Source organism: Xylocopa sonorina, chromosome 5 (assembly GCF_050948175.1).
Source record: "Xylocopa sonorina isolate GNS202 chromosome 5, iyXylSono1_principal, whole genome shotgun sequence".
In the NCBI taxonomy this organism is placed as follows: domain Eukaryota; kingdom Metazoa; phylum Arthropoda; class Insecta; order Hymenoptera; family Apidae; genus Xylocopa; species Xylocopa sonorina.
The window spans coordinates 2,423,921-2,443,203 of record NC_135197.1 but is presented as its reverse complement, the minus strand read 5'-3'; the positions used below and the strand labels follow the sequence as shown (position 1 = coordinate 2,443,203).

At 32.2% G+C, this 19,283-nt stretch overlaps 4 protein-coding genes across 4 annotated transcripts in view; 3 read left to right on the top strand and 1 right to left on the bottom strand.

Annotated features, from left to right (window-relative positions):
* Positions 1-1,816: 1,816 nt before the first annotated feature.
* On the top strand, positions 1,817-4,853 carry Sosie (oogenesis-related protein sosie). Its single transcript, XM_076895159.1, has 4 exons — positions 1,817-2,189; positions 2,956-3,105; positions 4,267-4,401; positions 4,549-4,853. Exons 1-4 carry the CDS (start codon positions 2,042-2,044, stop codon positions 4,629-4,631), a joined length of 516 nt encoding a protein of 171 aa, XP_076751274.1. The 5' UTR covers positions 1,817-2,041; the 3' UTR covers positions 4,632-4,853.
* A 1,974-nt stretch (positions 4,854-6,827) lies between these two features.
* Positions 6,828-9,108, bottom strand: LOC143423606 (EEF1A lysine methyltransferase 2). The gene is made up of 4 exons (XM_076895063.1): positions 8,959-9,108; positions 8,784-8,882; positions 7,971-8,386; positions 6,828-6,949 (listed from the first exon to the last, which is right to left on the bottom strand). The coding sequence occupies exons 1-4, from the start codon at positions 9,012-9,014 to the stop codon at positions 6,855-6,857; spliced, it is 666 nt and encodes a 221-aa protein (XP_076751178.1). The 5' UTR covers positions 9,015-9,108; the 3' UTR covers positions 6,828-6,854.
* The window catches only part of Invadolysin (leishmanolysin-like peptidase, invadolysin), a 188,405-nt gene continuing 177,802 nt past the window's right edge, over positions 8,681-19,283 (top strand). The window contains exons 1-2 of the mRNA XM_076895050.1: positions 8,681-8,943; positions 17,714-18,027. Of these exons, the coding sequence (XP_076751165.1) occupies positions 17,845-18,027 (183 nt within the window). The 5' untranslated portion in view covers positions 8,681-8,943; positions 17,714-17,844. The remainder of the gene's footprint in view (positions 8,944-17,713; positions 18,028-19,283) is intronic.
* Positions 10,798-16,711, top strand: Fech (ferrochelatase, mitochondrial). Its single transcript, XM_076895057.1, has 8 exons — positions 10,798-10,929; positions 11,181-11,379; positions 11,485-11,706; positions 11,816-11,917; positions 14,591-14,756; positions 14,826-14,933; positions 16,256-16,420; positions 16,494-16,711. The coding sequence occupies exons 1-8, from the start codon at positions 10,896-10,898 to the stop codon at positions 16,689-16,691; spliced, it is 1,194 nt and encodes a 397-aa protein (XP_076751172.1). The 5' UTR covers positions 10,798-10,895; the 3' UTR covers positions 16,692-16,711.

Sequence of the window (19,283 nt, the reverse complement as noted above, 5' to 3'; positions counted from 1 at the left end):
TTTTTCTTTTTCACGTTTATCATATATGATCTCATAGGAGCGGGCTTTAGCACATGGTAGGAAGCTTGTCAAACATTGTTTATTACAGTCATTCGTTATCGTTTGATATTAATTGTAGTCCCCCTGCCTCATTTGCAAGTTCTTTCAAGAAAGCGCTACTAAACGCGATATCACTATATATTACGAAAAACTGTTATCAATGTTAAAGTTTAATATAAATTCTAATACTCTCCTGTTGTTTGGATACATTATTTCAATCATTTATTTATTCGTTTATTTATTTAAACTAATATAGAGCTATTAAATAGTGACTACTATTAGCAGTAGTTTTCGAGGGCTATTACCTTCTTATCGAATTCATCGAATGTCTTTGCTATCCTTTGTTAAACTCACTCATAGAAATAAAATTGACATTTTTACATTCTAGTTGAAAATGAATTTGCGCCTAAATAAATACCTGTTGAAACTTATAATTTATTGTAAAGTATTAGTAATTATCGAAATTTCGAGAGATCTATCGTGAGAGTTTCATAAAAATCTGAAATGCTGCTCCAGAAGGTGTCCTAATTTCGCGTAGAATGACCCTTATGGTTTTCGCTTATCGCTCGGCTCACGGTACTGTTCGTGGGTGCCGCGGATTGCTTCCGCTCGAAAAAAAGCCTGTTTAGACAGAGCTAGGCATATATTAGACACAAACTAAGCTCAGGATCGTGCACCGTAGCATTTTTATTCTTGAAAGTAATCTTGAACCTCATTAAAGTAATATAACGCGTAACAGTTGGAAACCAACACATTTTTCATCGAATGACCTAACTTTTAATTATATGTTAAAAATTAATTTTGCGTTGAGAGCCTGGTTATTATAACTATTAGCAATTTTTCATTCTTTTTTTTTTCCTGCAGATCGAAACAAAATACGGTTGTTTTCAAGTAATTATCGCACGGTATATGTCTATATAATATAGGGGAGTAAGTACAATATACATTTCATACAAATGATCGCCGTCTCATGTGCTTTATGATCAAGTTCGCTACGATAAGCTACACAACAAAATTACGTATTCCACGTTCCACGTAATAAGCAAAAACAACGATATAATTGTTTAAGAATATTTATACCCTTGAGATGCATAATTTCGATGTAATCAGAACTGATTCTGATTAATATAAATACAGTAGGTACAAAGTAACTCTTTAAAGCAAAGCGATCGATATTTAAACAACCTCTCAGTGCTCTTTAAAATTGATTACACGATTTAATACAATTGATCCCATAATTATTAAATAGTATAAAAAAGAAAAGAAAACAAATAACAGAACAATGTAAAGGAATATGCCTGCGAAGCATCGAACCGAGTATATTCGGCTGCACGTTGCAACGAACAGTTCCTGTGAAAATGAGAAAGTAAAGTATGTACGTTCGTGACGTTAAGTTCAAGCCGGGATGCTTTGTTCTAGCACGGTACCGTTCTGTTTCACCTGAGCAGAACTCCTGCCACGATCGAAACTTAAGGGAGCGAAAGCACACTCCGATCCCTCAACGACGCGGTAGGCCAACTACGTTTCGGCGTGGAGTGCTTTCCGCCTCGGTGGTGGCAGCACACGGGGTGGACGGTGGGGGCTCCTCAAAGGCTTAAAAGGCCTTCGAACGTCCTTGTAACACGCAGTTCTCGAATAGAACGTAAAAGTAATCCGTTCGAGTATCAGCCAGTACTGTAAACGCGAGCAAATTTCTCTTCGATCCCATTTCCTTGGAAATCGCACCCCTCCTTGCTCCTCACGGTACAATAATGATAATCTAGGTATCAGTGTACCTTGCAAACAGTTCAGAATATAAATCTTGTGGACGGTCGCTTCGAGTCTCAGCGAGAGTACAACCAAGATCGGCATTTTAGTGAAGAAGAGCAAGTGGCCTCCGCCTCGAGACGTACTTCCGGTACCTCGTAAGTTTGGAGTTTAGTGATCAGTGAGTAAATCGAGTGGTAATCTTTGGGACGGTTTCGAACGCATCAACTGGCCGCAACAAGTAAATCTGGACGAAATGAAAACAGTAGGAAGTATTCAGCTGTTGGCGACGTTCCTTTTGCTGGTGTTTTGCGTGTCACCGTCTTCTACGTGGGCATTGACGACGTTTGGTAAAATCATCCCACACAATCCGAACCAGAATTCTCCACCACCGCCTACACCAGGTTTGTTAAAATAACTTATCGATTTCAGAAGCTAGCAATGTTTAAATCATGTCGAGAGGTTTTTTAGAAGCGTGGCATTTATTACGAAGCTGTTCAATCATAGAAGAACAAGGTTAATTGGATAAATTATAATGGAATAGTACATATTTATGAGTAGACAATAGAAATATTGATTGTTACGTATATACCATAATTTATGATTGTTACGTACGTACCATAATTTCTGGTGCAAATTGAAAAGAAGATCTACCCGAAAAAATAAGACAAAGATGTGGAATAATGTTGTTTCATTCGAAGTGTCGTTCTTAAATGATTGGGATTGGAAGTTTCGTGAGCACGCGCGTACTTGACTAACTTTTGATTCAACACTAGTGTTACACCCCTTTAGCCAAGTACACTCGTCGAATTTTCAACCTCCAGTTTCTCAAAAATGGAACCTTGTATGACAAAATTTTATTCCACACTTTCAACTTATTTTGTCATGCTCTTTCATCCATTATAGTCTGGCATATATGTTTGCACCATCTTATGTAAATCTATATGCTGTCCTAAAACATGTGGAACTTACTTTGAACATTGATTCAACACGTGAAAATGATGAGAACAGTTCCTTCAATTTGAAAAGTATCTAATTACAATTATTCTATTGTAAAAACCAGTTCAATTTTATATTAATCATTTACGTGAAGAACAATCCACTTGTTGGTGACCGACTCGATAACGGTCGGCGTAGATCGATAGTTTTATGCATAAGTTGTAATTTCAGTTGGTAAAGCTCGCGAGTGTAAGATAGATTCCGACTGCGCTGGAATTCAGAATACGACATGCATGTCAGATGCTCGAGACGGAAGAACAAGGTGTCTCTGCGGGGATTATTCCGCACCCCTAAATGGCGCGTGTACCAATAAATTCAAAGGTAACTAAGCTCGCTTTAATTCTGTTGTTCCTCTGTCGCCATTTTGACGTGAACCATAACGCGTTACCATTTCATATATTCTACACGGTTGTAAATAAAACTATTGTTTCACAATTAGGAGGTAAATGTATTATATATTATTTATTGTGAGAAAGACGGAATTGAAGTTTCGAAAAAAGTAATTGAATTTCATAGTGTATAAGGTATTACCATCATTTGCATATACTCACGTGTTCTCTTGCAATATGTGAACGCACGATGGTGTTGGTGCCAGCGGTGTGGTTATCTATGCAAATTGAAAAGCTTTAAGAATATCATTGCAACGTGTGGTACGCTCAAACACCAATTCACAAGTTTTCCAACACACGTACGTTGTTTGATGAAAACAGGGAAATCGATACGTTATTTAATGCAATGTTACTGCAATAAATTGTTAAGTTAAGTTGTGTCGTTGAGAAGAACGCGCAGTAATAAAATATAATACTATGCGCGTATCTAACGCATAGTGAAAATTTTGATGGTAGAAATAACAATCGAATATATTCTAATTGTTATTCCTCTGAAAGTGGAATATACAACGTTAAAAGGTAAAATAACGAATGTACCCATTAAATGTCAAAGGTTATAGCGAGCAATAAATTAATGAATGGTCAATTGAAATAAAGTATTTCACGGGAAAAACAATTCAGAGTTCGGTAAATGTCAGATGTTAGAACAGTAGTAATTTAGGAATTTAGTTCAATTAGGAGATTGGCTTAATTACCGTTCTATGGAGAACCCAGAATTGTTACGATTTCAGGTAAAATTGCAGACTCTTGCGAAGGTTGAAGATTGATCAACCGTTAAAAGTCATGTCGGGGGTACATTTGCGTGAAATTGCGTGTTGCCGTGAAATTAGAACGCACCTGGCATTTATGGCAATTAGACACATTCGGCGTACGCTATTTAGAAATAGAATCGTTCGTGGTTGTCAAACGCGTGTGATTTGATATCAAAAAGCAATAACATCATGTGCTGTCCACGCCATTTTTATCTTTACGACACACGAAAACCTAAATAAAAATTCTATACTCGAATATAAAGACGTTTCAGTCGAAAAATACGTAATTGATTACGTTTATAATGCGTGACGAGTGAGATCAATGTATGTTCAACTTGCAGCATTGCATACACCATGCAACGACGACTCTGAATGCATCGATGGTGCACATTGCGTACAACGAAATACCACCATGATTGGAAAACGCTGCTACTGTCAAGAAGGATACTACGAAGAGAGCCTTTTGGTTTGCAGCGGTACGTTACCTCTTTATATTTGATATTTGTTCGTGTGAAAAAGTATGAAATTTCAATTATCCTTTTACTAAATAATTCCTAATAATAGTTTCGTTTCGTTAAGATTGCTTATAACCACTATATAAAATGTGTCTGATTTCCCTACAGGTACCGAATCGAGCCTTACAATTCACACAACAATCTTGTTAATTACATTAGGCATTGTAAAACGAAACTTCACTTCTGTATAAATTCTTCGAAACTTTAAAGATCGCAACTTAAAAACGAGAACGATATTAGTAAGAGAGTCCTATTAATCTTAAACCTGTGCTAACTCCTTAAAATGATGAATCAACCAAAAATACAACATCAACAGTATAAAATGGAAGGTGGTGTTAAATTCAAAGCATTCTGCATCTAGCAATAATTAATAATCATATTTAAATATCACATTTAAAAGAAAGTTATATAAACATATAGAACACATTGTTGTTCTCAACGAGTATACCTGGAAAAGGAGCGATAGATTACTTACGAATAATGGTTTCTGCGAAATGGTTTACGAATAACGGTATTAATAAATTCACAAAGATGTATCTTTTAATTTCTATACTTAACACATAGGACTGTATTTTTGGATGGCTCATTTTAGAAAGAAATACGCGCAAAATCGATCGATATGAGACGTTATACACCGTAATTTCTAACCGCCTTCTAATTATTATATTTTCGTGTTAAACGTTGCACAAACATCAGCAATGGTTCTGATTCTACTAGCTTCGTTGAAAGAAATGCGTGATGTGGCGGACCAATAATGCCAGAGGCGTCCCAATCTTCTCGCTGAACGGCCATTGCTACGCATCTCTCTAGAACCAGTAGCGCCAAAATCATGCCTCGTGTTTGCGCGTAATCAATTTCTATCAATTTTCATTTCGTTTCCTGACTAACAAAAAGATAGCGTAGATGTTAATAATTTATAATACTCGCAATTAAATATTTATTTTAACGATATTTGGTAGACGAATACTTGCGCTTATATTTTATATAATAGCAAAAAATATACCAAAAAAGAAAAGATAGTTAAATTTTTATTCTAGATTAATAGAATTGAAAATTTATTCTATAGTAAAATCGTTTAGAAGAGTTCTATTTATTACATAATGGTAGTATCTGAAATACTACCGTGATATCGTGTCATCATTTCAGTGTGAATGTGCAACGAATTCTTATTACTTTTAAAATTTGTAATTGAATCTTGTGAAAAATTGTGTATGTTGAACGGTTTGTTATTTAACGATATGTTGTTTGAAGCACTTACTGCTTGTTTCTTGACTGTCACTTTTATATGTCCACGGTATTCGTTCTTTTATGAAATATTTTAAACGAAGCGGCATAGATGATACTTTACATTAATCTTCGCAAATATAACTGATTTCTCAAAGAAGAGATAGTACGTGTTTAAAAATTCTTGTACGTCTTTACATAGAAGTACAAATTAACGAAAAATACACATTTTTAAACAATTTTAAGCATCGCGACCGATATGAAATTAATTTAAAATGGTAAAATTCAAGTATTTCAAATTCAAGCCTCCTCCTGACAGTTATAGAAACTACAGGAGGACTTCTTAAACAACCATTTTATTCGTAGAGAAGATGCGAAATTATACACCTAACCACGTTTTGTTGTTATTCAAAATTTGTAAAGGAATACTTTACGACTCTCAATTACGTAAAACATGTGTCTTTAGAATGCGTTTATCGTAAAAGCTCGAATATCAAAATTGAATATACCTATAACGAAATTATGTAAGGTAAAGCACTTTCATTTTGCATAGAAAGTAGAAGAATATTGTAATTTATCATTACCAATGTTTAAATAATTTTACCACATCGAGTGAAACACTAAATTGTGTGTGTTCAATTTAGAATGTATACACGTGAACCTTTTTTCCCTTGGAATTTATTCCTAACTAGAATTTTGCGTTATGTTGGTATACAGCACGTTTTAAATAAATAACAAAACGCTAACAGTTATTAATCATACGTACATAAAAAAAAGTTTATCATGCCAATAATGCCTTAAGTACCAACGACTGTAAGAAACAAATGATATAATAGTTAATTATTAAATTATTAAATATGTATCTACTAATAGTTTACGCTAATGCGGATTTATCAAAACATTAATAAACAGCAGCATCAATTCCGATTCTAATGCATAGCATTTTATAACGTTTGTAAATTGATAATAGAATAGTAGTAAACTATATTATTATTATAATATTCACTATCTGAACATGTTATTGACACAGAATATATATTATGCACTTAATAATAAATTTTTCCATATCCTATATACCTATTCGTATTACGATACTCTTAATTAACTACATATTAGTTATGGATTATGCAAGTCAATTATAAAGGGTAAATAAACGGAAAACGTTTTATGATAAATGATCTTTTTATTAATTATTTTTTCCGAAGAACCAACTGTGTCACAGTATTTCCACTTTGTCCGCCGAATGTAAACGAATCACTAGGAAGCACGTGTAAGATATCGAAATCTAAAATATTGTACATTGTATTAAAATTATTAGTATTATTGTTATTATATATTAATTAATAATAGAAATTAATTAAAGTCAAATAAAAAATTAGAAAAAATATCAGTACTATCCCAACCAATAGTGGATAAACAAATTTTATATTTCTAACAAAGGTAATTATCAGGTGCAAGGATAATACATTTTTTTTAAACACACTGATGGACTCGTACTTTATAATCTTGTCAGTTTTCCTTTTTTAATGGAAACGCATTCTCTTTGTATGGATTATATTTTAAGTAAATATTACGTTATGCGTTAGATTCGATTAATGTATTTTGAAATATTTACGATTCCACTGTGACTCCATTGTGATCATTTGAAAAATTGATATTTCACTGAAACGTTATTTAAAGCATTTTTCAATATTAACAACGGTCTCGAAAATGTTTTAGAATAACGATTTAAATGAAATGTCTTGCATATTTAATCATAATTTGAAATGATATTATCATTTCTATATAAAATCTCGTGAATTATTTGTTTGTAAATTTCGGATTCATCAAAAGAGAACTACCATAAATATGTAAAGTATACTATTTCCTCATATGAAATTGATTTCGATGTTTCTATTTTTTCTTAACATTATTAAAGAATGTTTATTACAGAAATGGAAGGAATAGTACCACTCCCCTAATATTCGAATATATTGTATTGAATACACATTTTACGATATACTGTAGAAATACTATGTATTAATTTGTTTAACCCTCTGTGGTTCACTGTACCGGTTTTATGCTACATTAATTATTTTTAATTGGCTTGCGTGGAAAATAAAGAGTATCTACTGGAAATATATTTATACCTTCACTTAATAATATATCGCAATAAAGCAGAAAACGAGCTTTCAATATCCCTGTATAAATATCTTCGAAAGATTTTAATTATATTCATTTCGGAAGAAATAATAATTTTATACAGCAAACCACAAAGGATTAAAAAATATTGTATCTCTTACTCTTAAATCGATAATACGACTTACAATTTTGAAAATGCTTTTCTATCTCAGCCTTTGTCCAGTTACACGAAGTTAAGACTAAATAACCAGAGGGCAATAGAATTTTATGTACATTTTCTATGTATCTCCACCGTTTTGAGGCTGGATCCTCCGGGTGCATGCTGATGGCGTCATAAGTTCCTTTATCGTGCGCTAGCTTAAAATCGGTCGATAAATCGAGATCTTCAGAATTTAATATATCGCAGACTTTTAGCTCGATGTGCGAAGCATTGTGTTCCTTCAATATTTCGCGAGCTAAGTCAATTGCTTTCTCTGAATAATCTATTCCTATCAGTCTTTCAAAACCTTTCTTGTTAAGTTCAATTAAAGTCATTCCATTGCCGCATCCTATGTCAATCATTTTATCGTCGTTGTTAAGCTTTAATTCCGTGGTAATCCAACTGAAATATAAACAAAATTGTATTTATAATGATGTTTGAAATATTTCAATACTAAATATAATTTCCTTTAATAACAAATTATATGTACACGTGTTAAGATATGTGCGTATCTAATATTTCTAGGCATGAAAAGTTTTTATGAAATTGCTACGTGCATTAATTCTGTGTGAAAACGAATATAAAAAATTTATCTATTTAATTTCAATTTGAAAGATTCAAAATATTGCCTTGCAGTAGTGTGGGCGAATTGTACAAATTTTAGTAGTTTTAGTGAACGAGAGATGGCGTCGTCAGTCTCGAATCAAATTTACTTACCGTTTACGCGATACTTTATGCCGCATACATGTGTTTTGTGTGTTCTTACGTCAATTTTTCGTGTATTATTCGACTGACTTACCCTATGACTTTCAGTGTATTATTTCTACCGAACCATATTTCACCTACGTCTCCGTGTTCCTTAAAATTATCGAGTTCTTCCGAATAAATTCTGTCCCAACTGAAATATAATCGTGACACACAAAGTAATGCTTATCGAGTGTTTCGTACTTACGTATACGGTATGTATTACTTACTAATCAAGAGTACCCAAATCAGATGGTTCCAATTCCTCGGTATCCCGATCTGTCATAATTCCGCCTCGATTATATTATGATGATTACAACTGTGCACGATTGTTTTATATATTAAATTTGTTATGTTTAATTTGTAGATATAGTTCTATTTAATCAGTGAATCACACTGCAACGCGCGTCAAAAATGTCTTGTAATGTAACTCGCGTAATCGCATTACATACAACTTTATTATTCAAACATAACCTATTACTTGCAAACCTAACCTATATCGAACCACAGTATACAGTAGCGAAACTTTCTGTTGGCAACTTTAATGCCGGCGTGCAAAAAAATTGAGTGCGCATGCGCGTCATAAAAATCCAGTTCGCAGAGCCATCTGGATTTCAGTTTTATTTACATTTTTTAGGCCCTCTATCTTCCCAATTTATTTTTACGTTTAGTTAATCAAAATTTAATAAAAATAATAAATGTATTATTTCTAATATACTGAGAAATAAGGAAAGAAAGCAAAAGTCGAAAAAATATAAAATACACATGTTACTATGACTATAAAAATGTAAGAACATAAATATTATATAAGATAAACAAGAGAAAAAATATATTATACACTGTACATTTTATTTAACAATTTATTTTAAAGTTTTTTTATATATACTTAATACCTATATATACAAATATATCAGTAACAAACATATAATATCTTAAAATTAAAGGTTTCATTAATGAAAAAAACGAAGATAACATATATATATATATATATTATTTTTTATTTCTTCCAACTCCTTTCTTGTTTCATATTTCAGCTATATGATGTAAATAACTGCAAAATACAGATTGAAGGTAATGCCATTGATTTTTGTAATTCCTTGTAAGTTCATGAGCTTGAAAAAAATAATGATAAGGCAAATTTTTTAGATTGTGAATCATATCTTCTGCCACGTTTACTTTTACATTGTACGCCTATTTGTCTAAGTATTAAAATCTTGTTTATAACTTACGACCTAATTCCCTCCCCATTCCCTCATTGTTATATTCATCTTGTCTACTCGTGGTGACTAGTTTTTCCTTCCTTTCCTACACATGCAATCACTGAATTTGTTCATGCAATGCTCTATTTTGCACTGTAAATTTTTTAACTTGTTCATGTAATTTTTTTATTCTGAGACTATAATCTAACAATTTCTTTGTACAAGTCATCACCAGGCTTATTTCAGGCTCCCTAGCCTCTGTAATATTCAAATCTGTCAGATTCATAAAAAGGATTTTTAAATATATGATATACAGTTATATAATTATAAATTAGCTGACACAGAATGAAGAACAAAATAATATGAAATAAAATAAAATGAAACACAGTAAAAGTGTAAACTTACAGTTTCATTACTTTTATCTCAAAATTACTGGCAGCACAATGGCAGGTTAGCAGAATTATTTTAGAGGTTTCTGTATTGCTGAAAACAATTTAGGTATAATTTATAAATTTAATAATTAAAAATAGAAAAATTCATTATTCTATTAATATATATTACCTACTCCCTTCTGCAACTTTTACGGCCTCTTCCACACATATATTACTACAACAAAAAATATATATATTATAGAAAATTACAAAAAAATATAAAATATGATTTTAATTATTCTATATATTACTTATTCTCGTCTTCAGCTTTTACAGTCTTTTTGTCTGCTAAGAAAGAAAGAGAAAGAAAATCTAAAGAGCAAGGGAGGCAGAAGTTCAGATGGCTCTGCGAACCGGAATTTATTGACGCGCATGCGCATTAAATTTTGTGCAGTACAGAATTGTGCCAGTTGCACTATTGTATACTATGACGATACGATAAGTATACATTGCACAAACGTGATCGTGCAAAAATCGCAATTACTACGAGATATTTAATACGTTCGTTCATTTTCGGAAAGTGCTAGTTTGTTAAATATGGTTAGTAAATTAATAAACGTACTCCAATTCGGTAAGTAAAACTTACACTTCATACATTCTGTTTTGTTTAATACAGTTCCAAGTAGTTGCAGTACATGAAACTAGAAATTTATTAAGTAGAAAAGTATAAATTCAGTATCTAATGTTACATTTATTAAATAATTAAACGTACAATATGATTTTTGTAGAAGCAGTATGTTTTTACTTTAAATTAGATTATCTTTTCTTTTAATATGTTTATTTTTTCAAAAAGTATTAAAATTTATGTTTGTGGTCATTTAGGAAGACAGTGTGCAAAGTCTTCCTTTTTGTCGTGCCGTCAACTTTCAGTGACAGCAAATTTAAATCAAATAAGCAATGATAAGCCGAAGACAGGTATTCTAATGTTAAATATGGGTGGTCCTAGCAGCATCGAAGAGGTGCCTGAGTATTTATTACGTATAATGACTGATCGTGACATGATACAACTACCATTCCAAAGGTTCGGTTATGTGAATTATAGTATTAGAATTAAAGTTCAGTTAGATAAATTATAGTAAATGTAGGTCAGATGAAGAAGAGTCTGTTATTGTAATATGTATTACAGTCGACTAGCTCCTTGGATAGCCAAAGCTCGCGCAGAACAAGTACAAAAGAAGTATAAAGAAATCGGTGGAAAATCTCCTATTTTAGAGTGGACAAATATACAGGGTAAACTTTTGTGTGAAAGTTTAGATAGAGTTTCACCGGAGACTGCACCTCATAAGCATTATGTTGCTTTTCGTTATGCTAATCCATTCACTGAGAATACACTTCAAAAAATAGAAGAGTAAGAATGCTAATTCATTATAAACTAGTAATAACTTTAATGCATAAATGTCCAATTAATAAACTTAACAGTTAGATTATTATTTAGCATATGCGCATTCTTATTTTAGAGATGGTGTCGAGCATACAGTAATCTTTTCTCAATATCCTCAATATTGTTGCGCTACAAGTGGGTCAAGTTTTAATGAGATATATAAGTATTACAAGAACAGGTAGTTATTTTTTAATTTTTTTGTAGTTAAATGTTTGTAACATGTGAAACGTTTGTTTCCTGTGGTTGAAATAAATACACTTTTCTATTAATTAATGTATAATTTGTATAGACTGCAGTGTTTTTAATCCTAATTTAATAAAATAATGAATTTTTGAACCTCATAAACTTAAAATACATATTTTAATATTGCTTGCATGTTTAAAAATATTTTATCTCTGATCATGTTGATTGTGTATCAAAAGAAGTAATAATTATTGTGATATAAATTAAATGAAGATGGATGAGATAGTATATTCATGTTTTCGAATTTTTTTATTTTGAAGTTATGTGCAACTGAAAAATTTTCAACATTTTATTTCAATTTAAAAACATGCAAAATAAAAGAGAACGCACTGATAATTTTTCATAATGTCTACCTATGATAAAACAACGCCCTTTAAAAGACAGGAGATATTAAAACCACCATATATTACGATTTAATAATAGTGTTGTGCTATTAAAATAAATTTCACTTCTTCAATTTTTAATTCTTTATTTTAGATTTTTTCTGTAGAATCTTGGTTAAATAATGATCTCTTCAGTAAAAAAAAGAAATAATCATTAATTTTTAGTGTAGCAAAATTTGTAATGAACTAAGTTATCGTAAATAATATTAAAATATGTGAAACGCATAATTAAAAATTTTCATATCTGTGTCAGTTTTATTTCAACCATCGTTGCTATTAAATACAGTCTGTTCTAAAATGATAACGTTATCTATAAATTCTTCCATATAATGAATTTTACATTTTATAAATGTGCAGTTATATTTCACGTTTTACATAATTTATATTTAATGTGTATCTTAGCAATCGCATAGTTTACTGTTCATCGTTACCTGTGTATAATAATCAATGTTATTTATCTTCATGCTTGTTACTAATCAGTTGTTTGCGATAAGAAAAGGTATATGAATTTGCAATAATGCTATCGACAGATGGAGCCTTATATACGATGGCACAAATATCTATGTGGCAAATATAAATTTCATCTTATTTTTATTCCATGTCCCGTCCATTTCTTACTATATACTTGCATTCCATTCCTTAAAATATTTTCTTTGACCAGGATTTAAGGATATTAATTTGACATTGTTTTACGCTTTTGAACAGAATTTAATCCAATTTACCGTAATCTTCATCGCTCTACATACGCACACGATTTTCGTTTTTGACACGATCTGGTTGTTTCAATAATCAGCGCCTCGCAGTTTCCGCAGAAACTCGTGGATCACGCTTTCGTCACATGCGAATGTATACACACTCCAATATATACGTTCATTCATCACAGAACTCCGTTCATTCAGCACGGTCGTTTACCCATGTTCACCTTTGTATTTAACATCTCGATCTTATGTAACTAATCTCGTTGCCTTTCTCACAAGCAATATTTGAACATGAAATTTGCACGAGAATCGCTGGTTAATTTGCATAAATGAAGTTTGAATAACATAGAGAGATGTGAAATGTGCATAGTTTGACTTTTTGATGGAAATTATCGTCGAAAGAAGGTCCTGTATTGTATGTAGGACCACTGAAAGATGGTCTACGAGTATAAGAAGCTACTTGGAAGTACGGATTATTCCCTTTGTACTCTAAGACGGTAGAATTCTTGGAATGTATGCGTGTATATACGCCGTATGCCGACTGATTGGCAAACCAAGAGAGAATGCGAGGATTGTGATGAAAGATAGCTCGGGTTCTCTGGTAGAGAAAATAAATCCATGCACCATCTTTCAGTGGATCGGACGCAAGCAAAATTATTATGTTTTCTTCATTTTCGTAACATGCAACTTTATTATTGTACAGAATGAAGAAAAATTGCACTTGTAAGTATTTAAGTTTCTTGTTATGCATAGTAATACCAATATAGAGATGCTTAACTTTCTGTTAATTTCTTGAAGAAAAGAAAACATCTTGAAATCCGTTTACGTAATCAGACTTGTCATAAAAAATTACAAGATTAATTAGTTATAAACTGTTCGTTGGTGTCTAATAGTTTTTGAAACATTAGCTCAAGTGTTGTGTCCACTATGTTTAACTTTGTAGTCGTCATCATCCTTTATCATGAACGTTAGCAGATTAAAAAAAAACACATGTCGAATATCATTTTGCCTACAAATCTGTGTAGCAGTATGATTCATCTAAAGTAGAGCCACTTAACGCATAGTAAGGTCGCAAAATAACAATGCAAATAATTTCAGTCACGTAATAATTTAATTCATTTAATTTCTATATTATGAATTACATTCATGCTTTTAGTCATATTTTACTGGCGAAGGATAAACATTTTGTAAACATATTAATTTAAAAAAATCAAAGAAAGATGAATAGAAAAAATAATCAATTCATTTTTCATAATTAAAACAAGTACGATGCACAGTGAGCTGATTTGTCTACATTTTGTATTTATCAAGTTTTGTTAATAAGTATGTAAAATTCATAAGTATAATCATTAAAAAGTATGTAAGATATGCTGCCATTTTATTGAAAATTTGAATACGTTATTAATAAACATACGTAACGTTTTATCATATATATTTCTTGAAGCAGTAAAACAAAATAAAGTAATAGTCATTTTTTTCACAACGTGAGATTAATTTGACAGTACCCGGAAAATTTATAATTTGCAGACAACTACCGGCTAACATGAAGTGGAGTATAATAGATAGATGGGCAACGCATCCATTATACGTAGAAACAGTTGCAGAAAGGATTAAGGAGGAATTATTTAAATTCCCAGAGGACATAAGAAATAACGTTTTAATTTTATTTTCAGCTCACTCGCTACCACTAAAGGTTATTTGTCGATATTTTAATAGCATTGTTACGAGTAGCAACGAAATACTGTGCTGCGTTTGATTTTAGGCCATACGTAGGGGGGATACTTATACAGGTGAAGTGGCAAGCACAGTTGCTTTCGTAATGGAAAAATTGCAATATTGTAATCCGTACAAATTGGTCTGGCAGTCTAAGGTACAAAGATTTATTTTTGTTTTATTAACACGAGTTTTACTTGAAGCTACTAATAAATTACTAAAATACTAATTAAAGCAGTTATTATTATTTAAAAATTATAATTGAAAGAAAAACTAATTATCTGTATTAAGTTTAAAACAAATATTTTTTTTTCTAAACATTTTTCGGTATTATTAGGAGCAAAGAAAATAGTATATTAGGTTCTAGGTAATTCTTGTTATTTTACTCTAATGTGGTCCTCGTCGAGATTTCCATTACAGAATTTTAGAGGATGTATTAGAGTATATCATATTATGTTGTTTCAGATTCTGAGGTTATTTTAAAGGTTCATTTTAATCACCGTCCATAGTTTCAGTTTATAGTTAGAAATCATACGTGACTTGTAAAAAAAAAAGCACCAACAAAGTTTACAATTTTCTTTTTATGTTTCTGAAATATTTTTTATTCAAATTGTTTATATATATCGTTCAGTTTTGCAGTTATTAATTTCACAGATGAGAAATGATTACTTGTATATCCATGGCTGTTCTAATTGACGTTCAATTTATCAAACATTTCGACATGGAATATATGAAACTTTCAAATTGGAAAGGATGCTGTACGCGTTACGGAATGATGAATCGTTCGTTGACAGAATTGTCAATCTCTTTAATTTCCTCTTATCTTATTGCTATTTTATTCTTGTAAAAATATTATAGTAAATATAATAGATCGTTGAAATTTTTCTTACAAAAATAAGTAAAACACAACGAAAATCGATCTAAGGTCATGGTCACGAGTCATGATTGCTCAACGCTACCTTTCTCGCTCTTTCTAGTTTCAAGCACGATGAAGAAGGTGGCCTTCGTCGGCCAAAACTTATGGCCTTAATTATAACCTGATTTATATCGCGTATCTGGACTTATTTTCAATGGGCAATTCTCACGAATTCATTAATATTATTTTCACTCTGATGGAATCCTTATCTTATTATGCAATTTATTACGATGAACGTGATACTCGTTTAAATATTGGATGTAATCGTCGACGTTTATATCAAATGCATCCATTTTGTATTTTCTATCGAATTGTTCGAAAATCATCTCCTGAAAGCAAAGTACTAGTTTGAATCAGATAGTTTTGTTAATCGTGGATATATTATGTTTCCAAAGCGTACAATAGTGATCGTATTTTGCATAATTTAGATAGCTATTTATTATTAAAATTTCTATCAGAATAATTTTTTCTTACTTTTTTTTCAATTAATTCGTTTAAGTTATTTTAAAAATGAAATATATTCTAATTTTTTGATGTATCATATTTCATTAATATACGTTTAGGTTGGACCTACGGCTTGGCTGGAGCCATTTACCGATAACGCTATAAAGGCTTATGTGAAACAAGGGAAAGAACATTTTATATTAGTGCCAGTATCTTTTATTAATGAACACATTGAAACTCTTCATGAGCTGGATATTGAATATTGCGAGGAACTAGCAGATGAAGTAAGTGTTCTTCTCGTATTGGTTGTAAGTTGCATATAATTCACGGAAAAAGATCTCTTTTTTTCGTCTTCAGCTGGGCATTGCTCGAATAAGGAGAAGTGCTGCACCCAACGATCATCCTACGTTTATAGCAGCTTTGACAGATATTGTTGTTTCCCACCTTAAATCGAATAGGCCAATTAGTTCTATGTTTCTAACACGTTGTCCTCATTGTGATAGTACAAATTGTATAGAGAGTAAAAATTGGTACGCGGAGATATGTAAAAATTAAAACAAAGAAAAAAGGAAAGTATGAAAAATTTACATGTGATCTACGATGTATCAGTTTGTGTGTATTATATTGTTCATTATTTAATGATTTGTTATGATATTTGTTTTTCAGCAGAAGTATTATAGTATTAAACAATTAACGTTTGGGGGCATTTTCGATCAATGTGATTTACCTATTATTGTATAAAATACGCGGTAGCTTTATAATATAATGTTTTGAATAAAGCATTGGTATTTCTAGTTAAGCACTATTGTGTTTTTTATCCTCTTAAGCACTTTTACTAGTTACTTTTGTAGAAGAAGTTATCTTCCTCCATAATTTTCTTTTATCCTGTTTCGCATTTTTGTCAAAAATAAAAAAATAAAAACGATTTACATGTGTACAATATTATATCACATCTATCACATTTGCAGGTAAATTGTTCTATAGTAGAATGCAAAATATATTATCAGTCACTAATTTTATGTAGATGGGATGTTTAGCATTTGAATAACAGTGTTTAAAAACATTTAATGTAGGAATGTAAATCTAACTATATATATGAAACAAATTTTTTAATTAAATGTACAAAATATAAATAAGCATACGTATTAGTAGTTACAAATATTTTAAAATAATATTATAATTAATATGACAAAAAAAATAAACTTTGAAACTACGTACGAATGAATTCTTTATTAAAAACGATACAAAACACAATATTCCATATATCTCTAAAAATCAAACAATTAATAAGTACATTTACTCCAATATTATTATACGAATATAGAAAACATTCTTTAAGCAAATTAAGCGGGAAATTGGATAGCAATAACAGTAACTACATAATTTGAAATATTAGTTAAAAGTTGAACGATTTAACGATGATATTTAATTTGGCGGCAAAAATGGAGTATTTTCAAATAAACTAATATTTGGTAAAAATATATAAGAAATCAGGGGAGCCGTTATCTTAAAGCAGGATTATGTAGGATATATCGTTCTGTGGCATTTATGACAGTAACCCTTCGATTTCTTTACAGGTCACTCCCGAGGGAGTTATCGCGGCGACAGCAGAGAGCGTTTGCCGTGCTCGCGGTATCGAACGTGAGTGGCGCGGCGCTGGCTGCCGTGACGCTTATATAAATGCGCGGCGTCGGCATCCGCGTTCAGTATGTGTCATGCTTTGCGAGCGCGAGCGTCGTCTGTGATGGCGGCTCGAGTGCGGTTGAAGATGCAATGCGGCACCGTCGTCGTGTTGCTGTTCGTAATCGTCATCGTGGTGTGTGGTGTGAATCTTGTGTGTGGAATGTTCGAGCATCGCCAGTGCAGCCACCAGCACCCCCAGGCGCACGAGGTAAGCGTTACGAAAAGAAAGAGTATCGCGCTCCGTTCCTCTACGACCTGTTCACTCTTACTCCCTTTCCCTTTCCCTTTCTTTGTTATCCGCGTTCGCTTCATAGGACGAGCGTACACCGACCTAACCAGCAAGCTCGACTCCTCGTTGCAAGTGCCGCTTCCCTTCCAACCACTTTTCCTCTTCCTCGATATTCGCCACTTTTTTCTTCGTTCGCCTGGCAAGTTTCTCTTCGTTATTGCTTTGGACGCGTCCTTGCTCGTTTCTCTAGGGATGAAATCCGGTGATTTCAACGAAGCGTGCGTTTCACGTGTCACGTGCTCTCGCTGTCCTTGTTGCACGCGCGCATACCTCGCGTGCGTTCCACTTTACCTTCGACCAATGAACACTGTTCATCTTTACGTGTCAGACCTTACGAGGCAACGTATCGCCGCGCTATTAAACATTTCTATCCTTTTCGACGCATCGTTTACGTTTCCCTTACATTCGTGCCTTTCGATTCTAAATGTCCTTGTATTCCAAAACGTCTTTTCGTAGTATCGAACGAAAGTGAGAGTTATTATGAACGCCGATCGGTAGAACATTTCACAGTGTCGACACAATTTTAGTGCTTTCTTTTATACGGGTTGTTTCTTGGAAATTTTAGTACGTTATTCGCAGCGGTGAAACTGTGGTGAATGGCGTTTCTTGTAACGTATTGCCTACTTTGGAACGTGACCGATCGTGTGGAGAAAAGTGCCCGTGAACTTGTTTTCATGCGCCAAGCAACCACGTGTTTTGGTACCGAACACGTGCCGTTGTGTACTTATTTCCTGCTGCTCTTTATTATTCACGTATTCTTTTTTCTTCTAAGTAGTAGTAATAGCAATGTCAAAGTAAGATTACTTGGAAGGGAATTTTATTTTATTTATTTGGTTTAATATTTTTCCAATTGGATATAAACATCTGCTCGCATCTTGTAATTTTAAGTTATAGTATAATTATAATTACACTTTAAAAAATATTAATTTTAAAAAATTCGTAATTACTTTTCCGAAATTTGCGTTTTATAATTATCCCGGAAATAAACGTTATTGATCACGGCTCTACAAAGAAAACTCGTATTGGAGCAAGGTAGAAAATAAAAAATTTGTTTTACAGTTAAAACTGCTTTGGTAGAAGCATTTTGTGTTGGAAGTAATTGAATCGTTATTTCCATTCGTGTACGTTCTGATTGGTTAGAACGAACGAGGAATTATTGCTGGTCGCGGTCAGAC

Excerpts from the sequence above, each read along its gene's own strand:
- Sosie (XM_076895159.1), top strand. The coding sequence starts at position 2,042 with ATGAAAACAGTAGGAAGTATTCAGCTGTTGGCGACGTTCCTTTTGCTG. Across the intron at positions 2,190-2,955 it reads TCCACCACCGCCTACACCAG|TTGGTAAAGCTCGCGAGTGT; the intron begins GTTTGTTAAAAT and ends TTGTAATTTCAG. Across the intron at positions 3,106-4,266 it reads GTGTACCAATAAATTCAAAG|CATTGCATACACCATGCAAC; the intron begins GTAACTAAGCTC and ends TTCAACTTGCAG.
- LOC143423606 (XM_076895063.1), bottom strand. The coding sequence starts at position 9,014 with ATGACAGATCGGGATACCGAGGAATTGGAACCATCTGATTTGGGTACT. Across the intron at positions 8,883-8,958 it reads GATTTGGGTACTCTTGATTA|TTGGGACAGAATTTATTCGG; the intron begins GTAAGTAATACA and ends ATTATATTTCAG. Across the intron at positions 6,950-7,970 it reads AGAAAAGCATTTTCAAAATT|ATTTCGATATCTTACACGTG; the intron begins GTAAGTCGTATT and ends ACAATATTTTAG.
- Fech (XM_076895057.1), top strand. The coding sequence starts at position 10,896 with ATGGTTAGTAAATTAATAAACGTACTCCAATTCG. Across the intron at positions 11,380-11,484 it reads ATACAACTACCATTCCAAAG|TCGACTAGCTCCTTGGATAG; the intron begins GTTCGGTTATGT and ends TATGTATTACAG. Across the intron at positions 16,421-16,493 it reads GCGAGGAACTAGCAGATGAA|CTGGGCATTGCTCGAATAAG; the intron begins GTAAGTGTTCTT and ends TTTCGTCTTCAG.